Source organism: Clupea harengus, chromosome 14, assembly GCF_900700415.2.
Source record: "Clupea harengus chromosome 14, Ch_v2.0.2, whole genome shotgun sequence".
Classification (NCBI taxonomy): domain Eukaryota; kingdom Metazoa; phylum Chordata; class Actinopteri; order Clupeiformes; family Clupeidae; genus Clupea; species Clupea harengus.
This window is the reverse complement of record NC_045165.1, coordinates 26,324,940-26,336,825: the sequence shown is the minus strand read 5'-3', so window position 1 is coordinate 26,336,825 and position 11,886 is coordinate 26,324,940. Positions and strand designations below refer to the sequence as shown.

General features: G+C 43.1%; 2 protein-coding genes across 3 annotated transcripts; one reads left to right on the top strand and one right to left on the bottom strand.

Annotated features, from left to right (window-relative positions):
* Positions 1 to 15: 15 nt before the first annotated feature.
* Positions 16 to 2,387, bottom strand: trmt5 (tRNA methyltransferase 5). The gene is made up of 5 exons (XM_012838075.3): positions 2,290 to 2,387; positions 1,441 to 2,087; positions 1,092 to 1,216; positions 227 to 869; positions 16 to 137 (listed from the first exon to the last, which is right to left on the bottom strand). The coding sequence occupies exons 1-5, from the start codon at positions 2,295 to 2,297 to the stop codon at positions 82 to 84; spliced, it is 1,479 nt and encodes a 492-aa protein (XP_012693529.2). The 5' UTR covers positions 2,298 to 2,387; the 3' UTR covers positions 16 to 81.
* Positions 2,083 to 11,799, top strand: slc38a6 (solute carrier family 38 member 6). Of its 2 annotated transcripts, XM_031580357.1 has the most exons (17): positions 2,083 to 2,619; positions 3,798 to 3,916; positions 4,101 to 4,174; positions 4,441 to 4,493; positions 4,671 to 4,710; positions 6,450 to 6,528; positions 6,797 to 6,882; positions 6,976 to 7,034; positions 7,149 to 7,214; positions 7,572 to 7,625; positions 8,089 to 8,168; positions 8,716 to 8,816; positions 8,993 to 9,117; positions 9,250 to 9,394; positions 9,605 to 9,699; positions 9,884 to 9,935; positions 11,225 to 11,309. In XM_031580357.1, exons 1-16 carry the CDS (start codon positions 2,533 to 2,535, stop codon positions 9,923 to 9,925), a joined length of 1,305 nt encoding a protein of 434 aa, XP_031436217.1. In that variant the 5' UTR covers positions 2,083 to 2,532; the 3' UTR covers positions 9,926 to 9,935; positions 11,225 to 11,309. The 2 variants fall into 2 exon arrangements, with proteins under 2 accessions (XP_031436217.1, XP_012693537.1); XM_012838083.3 differs by lacking the exon at positions 9,884 to 9,935 and having other exon boundaries at positions 11,225 to 11,799.
* The last annotated feature ends 87 nt before the right edge of the window (positions 11,800 to 11,886 follow it).

The following is an 11,886-nucleotide window of genomic DNA, read 5'->3' as shown; positions in this document are numbered from 1 at the left end:
TAACAGAGTGGAGAATAGGGATGTAAGGTTTTATTATAAAATAAGAGAAAATGTATAGGATTGTCAGTATGTGTGCATCTTTCAGTCCAGTTTCTCTTCACATTTCTGTCTCTTAGCAGCTGGTTCGTCTTGGCTGTCTGAAAACGCACACAAACAAACAAATGAGGGTCATACATAAACCAAATGTATTATGTGTGTCAGATATGCAAGTTTCTCTCTCTCTCACCTTTGTGTGCACCGTAAAGGACCTCTCGTGGCAGTGTGAATGACACACACATCATTTCCTTGTTGGGCGCCACGTTTCTGACCATGTGCACCGAACAGTGTCCCTCCAGCTCAAACCCCAGGCTGGCTGACGCCCGCGCCACCATATCCTTTTTCGGGTCATCCTCCTTGGAAAACCCATAGCAGTGCACTTTTGGGAGATTGGACTTTCCAGAAGTCTCTTTGTCCAACTCTGGAACTAAAAGACTTTTGAAGGCATCCAAAAACTCCAGCGCGAGGGCTGGCAGGTTCATCACAAAGTGGACCCCCACCTCACTGGCCAACAAGCCGGGCAACTGCTCTCTGACCGGCCCCCGGATAAACTCCCGGCCATCCAGGTTAAAGGTCGTGACCTTAGAGCTGACCTTATTTAGTTGGCAGTTGTGCTTGAGCCAGCGGTGAGACTCCGGGTTGAGGTCGTTGGCCAGGACCATGCAGCCACGGCGGGCTGCCGGCACGGCGAACGGTCCCACACCGGCGAACACATCCAGCACCATGTCACCACGGTTGAGCGTGGACACCACACGCTCATGCTCGGTGCTCAGCCGTGGGTTCCAGTACACTTGGGAGAAGTCAAACTCGAATGGTACTCCATTTTCACGCACCTGTGGGGACAAAGCTGTTTATCTCACATGATAGAGATCACATCTGGAGAAATAATTGGCCCAAAAACTACAGCAGCCCAAAAGACAAAGCATGTCTTCTGATAAGGGTCGGTTAGAATGGGTAGTGGTGGAGTTATATTGTACGGGTGTGTTTTGTGAAGGGTGATGAATGTGTGAACGGACATGTATCAACTACAACTATACGTGAGGTGGGAAGCTGACCTTAGCCACCATTTTATTCTCCCCAGCCAGCACCTCCATTTGGAAGTTGCGATAGGTGGAGTCTATGGTGTTGGTCTTGTTCACCACGCAGGTAATACCTGGGTTCTTGTCTATGAGGACTTGTCCTGTGGGAAGATGTAGACAAGATCATAGTGGTTTATTTAATAAGTTATAGTGAAAAGAAATTGCCTGTGGACTTGTCCCTTATATCTATGTATATGTATGCAGGTTTCAAAAGTGGACAATATAAATTCAAAGGCTTAGACATAAACAGTTGATGTCATTCTGGATATTAGTAGGTATGGGTAAATTGGTCAGCAGCAGGGATAAGTGCAGTTGAAGTGCTCACCTATAAGATTCCCGTATGGCAGCTGATGATCTCGTAGATTCATGTGTGCGATATGCCCTACGCGGCTAAAGCCGCTGGTTACATCCTGTCCTTCTGGCAGCACTGCGCGCAGAATTTCCTCGGTCTTCAGATTGTCGTAGGTCAGCTTCAGCTCATGCTGGCTGACTTCTTGCGCTACCTCGAACGCCCTCAGTGTCCCTGCCTCCTCTTCGCTGAACGCGTCCGAAGAGGTGATCTTTGTCGGGTCAAGCAGGAGCAATTTGTGCTCACTTTCCTCACCACCATCCTCATCAACGACACGTTTCAATCCTGGCCTTTTCAATGCCACCCTTTTCAGACGCTTAACTACTTTGTTGATGACTACCTTTGGTATCCTAATCCCGGGAACAGTAATCGTTTGGGCAAAGGCTCCACGGTCCAGACAGGTCATACCCCTGACCGCAGAAGGAGCTCTGTAGAGCTCTGGGTCGAGCGAGGGCTGCTCTTGGCGTGGCATTGGCGTCAGCTGTGTTGATTTAAATCGGACAAGAATCGTACCTAACGCTCGTTTAGGGCTTCCACCTCCACAAGGGAGAGGGCGCAGGATAGATGTCAGGTTAAGACAATGTTGAGTCTCCAGTACAGTGAAAAGGCCTTTGAATGCACTTCTGTTGAAAAGTAAATGGGTTAAGAAATAGAACGGCAACCTTATTTCGTTGCATGTCATGGCTATGAGCAATATGACTAGACTATGAGTAGCTATGAGTTTGACAGAACACGTGATAACACTGTTTAACGATAGAGACATGCACAAACGTGTGTAAAAGCAATAATATTAACGTTACTAATCAGAAAAGTCAGAATGCTCACCTTAACATCGCCAGCGCCGTGCTCACGTGTATGTAACACACGTCATCAGTAGTGGACGTTTGTTTTCTATTTTGATTGGTTGGGTTGACGGCTGCAAACAGCTATCAAGTAGGTCATGTGACTTAAACAGTACACAACTTTGAGAAGAGATGTTACTGTGTCACTTAAAAGTTTGCGCCTTGTCTTGAGGATACCTCCTCCGTCCCATCCACAAAACTACCTCTACTGAGGGGCGAAGCAAGAATGAATCGTAACATCAACACGGACATTCAGAGCGATTACCGCCCTATCGACGGGGATGACGACCAATCTACTCCTCTGTTGGGAACAGTAGGTTGCATTTTAATTATTTTTTTCTATAAGATAAATTGCTCACCCTATAACCGGGCTCAACTTTCTTTCTTGACGATATGGGGTGAAAGGTACCAAAACATTTTAAAACAAAACAAAAAATCGCACCCCAATTTATCGTAGGTAAGTCCATACACTGATTTCACAGAGATTTCATATGACAAAATGCTGATATGCACATTCCCCTTCGACGTGTGGCATCACATGTGAATGCAGACTTCTGCAATCATCATCACTTTTTGTGAGAGTGTGAGCGTTTTATTTTTTATTACACTTTCATGATATTTTTACAATATGTTTTGATAAGGTGAGATTCATAATTTACTTTGGTGTAGATATCCAAGTTAGGCAGTGATCCGAATTAGGGCGTATCACGTGTTTCTCATCACTTTGGTGAGTACGTATATTTAGTAACCTTTTACCAGTAGTTATCTACAACAAACAGTAGCCAGGTAGATAGTTAGAATCTGTGGTAACTGTTACTGATAAAAATTACAATAGGCCCTCTAGTCCTTGATGTTAGTCCACTCAAAGCCATACAATATATAGAGTGACATATTACACATACACACACGTATGCATGCATTCTTTCAAAAAAGATCAGTTTAATGTTACTACTCCAGCAGGGACGCCCTGATGGGGACGCCCTGAAAGTGTCACGGGGCCCAGTGCTGGAAAATGCCAGGCGGTATAGATCTTTGAGATTTAGACCACAGAGGTTGAGATCAAGGGACCTACAATATTTAACCATGCTCCTGTACTTATGTTTTGGCTATATAGTCATTATACATAGGTTGGTCAGGTCAGGTAGCTCATGGCTTGACAGAGAGAATTTCATTCACACATTAGTGCAATATCCTCCATACTGTCAGAAACTTGAAACAATCTACTGCTTTTACAGTTATCCTTTTGCTGTTTGTGTGTATAATATTGATGTGTGTAGATCTGACATGTGTTTGTGATATGATTAAGATGTGTAATAAGGTTGGACACGTGTGTCTTTGTCATGAGTATGTTATTGGTATGTGTGAAAGGTGGATGATGTGTGTTGGTATGTGGCATCAGTGTCTTTGGGGCCTGTGTGTGTGTGGTCCTGATTGTGCACAGGCAATCATATGACAGCCATAACACATTTTCTCTCTCTGCTTGTCATTCAGATGCAAGGTGGAAATGCCTCCTTTCAGGCCTGTGTGTTTAATATGATGAATGCCATTATGGGCAGTGGAATCCTGGGGCTGGCTTATGCAATGGCCAGCACGGGTATCGTGGGCTTCAGGTGACTGCATGCTCAACCCACTCTGTACAGTATTGTAGCTCTAAGCTCTGATACATGAGAGCTGATACAGCTGAGTGTCACACTCAGGCACTTTAAATGATATACACACTTAGGAACATTCACAAACACACACTCTTTTTGACTATGTACACACTGATTTAACTATGTGTTGTTTCTGGTACAGTATCCTGCTGATTGTAGTGTCCAGTTTGGCTACATATTCAATCCATTTGCTGCTCACACTATGCGACCAAACAGGTAGGACTGTGCCTCATATGTCTGTGACTCTTGACCTTTGGTTTTTAACCTTATTACCAGAAAGAATGATGAGAGCAAACACAGTGGAGGGAGATTGTCAATACAGATTGTTTGTTTCTACATGTTGTGAGGGCAGTAGCTTCTCAGGTGTCCGTTTGCATAGAAGTGCCTAAGTTAAAAGATAATAATGTATGTGTGAGAGGGCTGTTTTCATGGTTCAATATGTGGCTTCCTTTGTTTTAGTGTTCAATATATTTCTTCCTCAGGTGTTTCATCCTATGAAGATCTGGGTGGCCGAGCGTTTGGAAAGTTTGGCAAAGTAAGTATTCTTCCCATACTTAAAATGTGTCTCAACTGGCCTTAGTATCCCCCCCCCCCATCAATCACACTACCTCTATCTTAACGTCATCATACTATTGTTCCAGTAATGAGTGTGTGTGTGTGTGTGTGTGTGTGTGTAAGTGTGTGACCAACTGTGACAATTGCAAACCCACAGATCCTGGTAGCCATCTCCATTATTATTCAGAACATTGGAGGTATGTATCCAGGCGTGTTTAGAATGATGCTGTCGTTCCCAAATTACCTGAAATCTGAACTGTGCTCTTATGAATCCTTCCCAGACCCCACCAACCCCCTTCCCCATTCTCTCAAGGCATCACTCTGAGAAACATTAAAACTTGCAGACACTCTTAGTTTATCTCCTCCCCTCACAGAACAAAATATGCTGAAATGTATCCATATTTTTAAAATGGAAAAAAAAAAGAAATGTGTGATCTATAATTGTAATGGTATGTGTATTTTAACAGTGAGAAATAGAATATCAACAAACAAATCCAGAAAACTGCATTTTATAACATTTATGACTTTATTTGTATTTGATGCAGAAAATAAGTATTTGAACCCCCAAGCAAACAGCAAGAATTCTGGCACCCAATGACCAGTTATGTGCCCAAGAAGCACACAGATTAGTCCTCATTAGGCCTAACAAGGTACACCGGATCTCAACTGGTGACGTGTATAAAAGAAACCTGTCCAAAGAATCATACTTCACACCTTCAACCTCACCACCATGGGCAGGACCAAAGAGTTGTCCAAGGACGTCAGAGATAAGATTGTAGACCTGCACAAGGCTGGAATGGGCTACAAAACCATCGGCAAGCAGCTTGGTGAGAAGCAGACAACTATTGGTGTGATTATTCGTAAATAGAAGCAACACCAAACAACTGTCCATCGCTCTAGGTCTGGGGCTCCATGCAAGATATCCCCTCGTGCGGTATCGGTGATCATCCGAAAGGTGCAGAATAACCCCAGAACTACACAGGGGGAGCTTGTGAATGATCTCAAGGCAGCTGGGACCACAGTCACCAAGAAAACCATTGGCAACACACTCCGCCGTAATGGTTTGCCAAGGAACACTTGAATGATTCTAAGGAGGATTGGGAGACAGGATGTTGTCAGATGAGACCAAAATCAAGCTCTTTGGCATCAACTCGACTTGCCGCGTTTGGAGGGGGAAGAATGCTGAATATGACCCCAAGAACACCATCCCCACCGTCAAGCATGGAGGTGGAAACATTATGCTTCGGGGCTGTTTCTCTGCCAAGGGTACAGGACGACTCCACTGCATCGAGGGGACTATGGATGGGGCCATGTAACGTGGAATATTGGGCTTGAACCTCATTCCCTCATTCCCTCCCATTGAAAACGCAACCTTAAGGATTTGGAGAGGATCTGCAAAGAGGAGTGGACCAAAATCCCTCCTGAGATGTGTGTAAACCTGGTGACCAACTACAAGAAAAGTCTGACGTCTGTGCTTGCCAACAAGGGTTATTCCACCAAGTACTAAGTCATGTTTTGCTAGGGGTTCAAATACTTATTTTCTGCATCAAATGCAAATTAAGTCATAGATGTTATAAAATGCAGTTTTCTGGATTTTTTTGTTGATATTCTGTTTCTCACTGTTAAAATACACCTACTATTACAATTATAGATCACACATTTCTTTGCAAGTGGCCAAACTTGCGAAATCGGCAGGGGTTCAAATACTTATTTTCCCCACTGTACATATAACGTGGTGCTTTTGTGTGTGTGTGCACGCGTGTGTCCACATAGTCACCATAGATATCTGTGTGTGAGCCATGAATGTGTATTACCCGCTTAGCATCATTGTCATGCCTGTTTCTGATGTCCCTATGTGACTGTGCCTGCAGTGATTGTGCCATTAAGTATGTCGCAAAAGAGGAATGTGACTCATCTCTTAATTCCCTTCCCACAGCCATGGCCTCCTACATGTTTATCCTCAAGACTGAGTTTCCTGCTAGCATCAGTGGCTTCCTCAGTCCAGACCATACCCGGTAACCTTCATACCTCGCACACTGGCCCTGTGTCACAGTCTCAGCAAAGATGCCTAATGATGTTCATGAACATCTGGTCTACACATGTTCACATGTTCTACTCCCTTCTTGTCTCTCTGAGATGTCACCACTAGCCTCTTATTCCTCTCTCCTCCAGTGTCTTGTTAAGCCTTGGAATTAATTTCATGTATATGTTTTGCCATTTCTTATCTGTTGACATGCAAGTAAAGCGGGATCTCTCTCTCTCTCTCTCTCTCTCTCTCTCTAGGGATGTGTGGTATGAGGATGGCACAATTCTTATCATCCTGGTTACGGTCTGTGTGGTGCTTCCACTGGCCATACTACCCAAGATTGGTAAGGCTTTGAGGGATGTGTTTTACATGGGATGTGTTGGTAGAAGAAAAGATGTAGGATGTAATCGGGGTGTGTGTTTGTGTGTTGCAACAGGTTTTTTAGGTTATACTAGCATTCTGGCCTTCCTCTTCATGCTCTTTTTCACAGTGGTGGTAAGTTGACACACACACACTGAAGTATTTCTCCCACTCTTTTCAACAATTTGTTAGATGATGCGATATGAAATTGTTGCTCTAGAATAAATGCGATGTTTGTTTTTCTTGTAGGTTGTATTAAAGAAATGGTCCATTCCATGTCCCCTCCCGGTTAATGGAACCCTGAGTTTATATGAGGTTTGCTTGCATGCATACAACATAAACTCTCACACATACCTGTCTAAACATATCCATACACGCATGCTTTAGAGGACATTCTTTTGTATTAAATGCGAACATGACCATGCGACTGCAGTTGAGGAGGATGGGACACAAGTGTGAGTTACTCGTTAATGCGATCATTTGCAGTCTAATTTGGGTCTAAACTGATTAGTAATGCCTTTAGCTCAATTGGAATCCAATTTAAACAGTTTCAGATCATTAATCGTGTGTGTGGGGTTGGCAGAGTGAGGCTAACATATAGCCATCTGATCATGAACGATACTAGAACTAGCGTGTTCATATGACGTATGTTTTTCTTTTCTTTTTCCACAGGTGTCATCGAATCTGTCTGAATGCACACCAAAACTCTTCGTTTTAACCAGTCAGGTTTGTATGGCTTCTGCATGTTTTAAGAGATTTATTGTCAGTACACCTGCTTGTTATCTTTTAGCTGCAACAGGCGCCACAGATTAGCATGACCTCTGGAGACCTTTAAACAGGTCCAAGCAGAAACAGACAATGCGCCTCTGAAATGGCTTGAGCACTGTTGTAGGGCACCGAGGGCACAGGTGGAGTAAAAGCCTGTGAGTTGGTATATTGACAGATTTATACCGATTTATTGGATGTCAGAATAAGTGAGGGTGTGGAAACACTAATATGCCGACACTAGGAAGCTCTCTGAGTTTCAGCCGAAAGAGGAGAATAACACTGACATTGACTTTAAAAAAAAAGTAAAAAAATCTATGATGACTATTATTGACCATATGGACAGACAATATACTGTGTTGTTACCCTACATTCCTCAAGCCTTGCGTAACTTTTGAAGTGCCTGTACTTCATTTTGTTCCAGAGTGCATATGCTGTCCCCACCATGGCCTTCTCTTTCCTCTGTCACACTGCAGTCCTTCCCATCTACTGTGAACTGCAAAGGTGTGTATGTCCGGGGTGTTTGATATTGATTTGTTATGTGTACATAAATGTGTTTTTGTATAGTTGTGCTTAGCCTTGCAGAGCTCAACCTACATTGCGGTGTGTGGTTGGTGATTTATAAAACATTAGCGATTAATTCACTCATTAAAGATTAAAGTTCAACGCTGGTTTTGTCAAGCAACGTTGGTAGCCATAGCCAGCTTTCGTCTCCGCTTTTGTCTCCAGACAGTCTTGTTCCAAAGCCACATAAAGTCTTGTCTGACATGACTATGCTGATGTGGATATGATCTTTTGTCTCCAGACAGTCTTGTTCCAAAGCCACATAAAGTCTTGTCTGACATGACTATGCTGATGTGGATATGATCTTTTGTCTCCAGACATTCTTGATCCAAAGCCACATAAAGTCTTGTCTGACATGACTATGCTGATGTGGATATGATCTTTTGTCTCCAGACAGTCTTGTTCCAAAGCCACATAAAGTCTTGTCTGACATGACTATGTTGATGTGGACATGAGTCTGTGTTTGTTCTGTGATTGTTCTGCTCAGACCCACCAAGAAGCGAATGCAGAAAGTGACAAACATCAGCATCGCCCTCAGCTTTCTACTCTATTTCATCTCTGCCTTATTTGGATACCTCACCTTCTTTGGTATGGCATACTCCTGTAAACCTGTCATTACTCTCTCTCTCTCTCACTCACTCACGTGTACAAACACATACAGATCACTGAGTCTATGAGGACAGATTCATACACAAATATCCTTGATTATGGTTAAAGAATAATCTGTCTATGTATAATTGACTAAGATGGTCCGTGTCATTCAGATAAGGTGGATTCTGAGTTGCTGCTAGGCTACGATGCCTATTTGTCACGTGACATATTGGTGATGCTGGTGCGTCTGGCTATCCTTTTGGCAGTGCTGCTCACCGTGCCTCTCATCCACTTCCCAGTGAGTTTGATACACACTCACACACACGTACACACACTTAAACCCTCCCTCTCTTTTCCAAATTTTGTTAGATGATACAAAATAGTTTTTGTCGAGCTCCTTCAGGATATGGCTGTGTTTTGTGGCTTTCAGACTCGGAAGGCTGTGCAGTTGTTGGTTAAGGGGGATAATCCATTCTCCTGGTTCTCTCACTCCCTCACAACTATCCTGCTTCTTACAATCGTGCTGCTGCTAGCCATATTTGTCCCTGACATCAGGAACGTCTATGGAGTTGTTGGTAAGTCAGGGTCTTGGCCATGGTTCCAGTTTAGGGCATTCTCACTGAGGAAGTTATCCTTACAGATAATGTTATCAGGATACATTCTCCTGTATTCTAGGTTTAGGGTCTGAGCTGGGATTGGTTGTTTTTCTTTTCAAAATGCTTTTCAATACCTGCTGCATCACTGTCCGTCTGTCCCCCCCCCCCCCCCCCCCATCTGTCCTGCAGGCTCCACCACCTCCACCTGCCTGCTGTTTGTGTTCCCAGGCCTGTTCTTCTTGAAAATGAGCTCCCACCCGCTCCTGTCTCTGCCAGCTATTGGGGTACCACTTATCTCCCTCTGCTTTATGGTTCAACGCTCCTTCTCCGCCTTTGATATCTCTGCTCCTGTTTCTCTGTGCCAGCATGCTCTCCAGTCTCTACCTTTAGTGTCTTTTGTAGGTATTTATGTATTTCCCTCTACCTCCGCTAACTTTTTTTCAATGACTTTTAACCAACTCTTTTTAGACAGATCTTTACCTCAAGTCACTATCTTTACCTTGCCATTAGCATGCTAAAGGTGAGTTTGTTTGCTGCCACCTGCCATTTTCAGGGCAACAGGCTAGGTGTTCATAAAGTTGGGTAGAGGTGGTTTGTGTATTGGTCAATGAGAGCGACCATGAGCAATCAATCTCTGGAGGTGTCTGAATGGGAATGTACTCTAGGGTGACCAGACGTCCTCTTTTACCCGGACATGTCTTTTCGAGACCTAAAAAAAGGGGTTCCAAAATTGTCCCGGATTTTGCCTCGTCAGATATTTGTGTTTCTCTGGGTCTTTCACACACTAGTTATCACATCCTTACAAGTTTTGGAAAGGGTATGTCCCTTACGCTCCACCTTCTTCCGCGAGCTCTGACTGTAGAGAGAAACTGTCATTTGTCGACCGCCTTCCCCAGTGTTGCCAGATGTATGATAATTATCCTCCAAATACGACCATTTGGTACGATACTTCGCCATTTCCAATCTGGCAACGCTGAGCACCTTGCCGCCTCCAGTAGTTGCATTGTTTACAATAGTACATGACATCTGCATGTGAAAAAGATGTGAAGACTTCGTCAGGGGCGGGGTCATCTGCATGTAAAAAATATGTCAAAACTCCAGTCGCGGGGGAGGGGGCAGGGTCCCGTGACGAAGTGTCCTCTTTTTCACAAACTCAAATCTGGTCACCCTAATGTACTCTAAGAGTCCATCGCTGTACTGAATGATGTGTCACTACTTCATTAACAGTCGTGTGTATTGCACAGTATTGCTGTGTATGTTCCAGCATGGGTGTGGCTAGACATTGTTTGTATTTCACCATCCACTGGTCTGAAACGGACTAGGTGAGGGACTTGCAGACTCCATAATAGGTCTTGGGCAATAGGACCGGTTTTCCCCTTTCCTTTAGTGTGTTAGCTATATAGCTGTTTGTGCTACATCTACTCTTTACAGCTATATCTACTCACTTCTAATGCTCTTTGTATTCAGTTTCCAATCTTAACATATAGGTGCATGACCATTTAACTTACTTCTTCATATTTTGTAGACTTCATCTTTTGCATGTATCAATATCCTTGATATTTCACATCTACAGATCTCACAGCCTAAAACTTCTTTGCATGCCTTATACCCTCTCCAAAGTATTTTCTAATGGGTGAAATTAATTAAATGAATTTATTCTAGCTTAGCCTCACAATTACAGCAATATATGTGTGACAATCAAGAAGTTCAGAGAGCGACACTCAAATCTGAGCCTCTCCTTTCCCATGGGAATTCTATATTGGTGTGTTGCGTGGCTCTCCGTGTATGCTAACCATGTCTCTCCTGCAGGCGGTGTGTTTGGTTGCGATTGGTGTGTTGGTTGGGTTGTTGAGTCTCTGCATCATCATTGTCTCCTGGGCACAGAACTCCTGAGGGTACCCAGGCCTCTTCAGGGTACAATGTACAAAGTATGCTGTACTGATCACACAGAACAGGACCAATGGACACTCCTCATAACGCAGTTGTTTCTGGATAAGGAAGGGAACACACACACACTACACTACACAAACTGATATTAAAGACTGTTTACATATTGACATTTTAAGTGTTAAAAAAAGAAATGTTGACTTTTTGTGAATGTGTGTTTTTATGCCTTTTATAAAATCAAGAAAGTTGTGATTTTAATTGAAATGTTGGATATAATTGAAGCAATAATTGGAATGAAAGGGATAATTCGATTTAAAGTTTTTTTATATGTCTGATATGTCTTTTTTGCATTTTGTATTTCTCTGCAATAATTTCATTAATTTGATAATGCCCTTCATCTGCAATGCCTATCAGCTACGATCATAAGTAAAGTATTACAAATGGACCATTAATATTACATTAAAAGACATTAAAATAATCATTTATATAAGTCATAACAAATCAAGCTGGTTTGAAAGTGAAAGCTTTACTAGTATATGGATAGAAAAAGTCAAATAAGTCAAATCAAAGGAGACAACAATGCA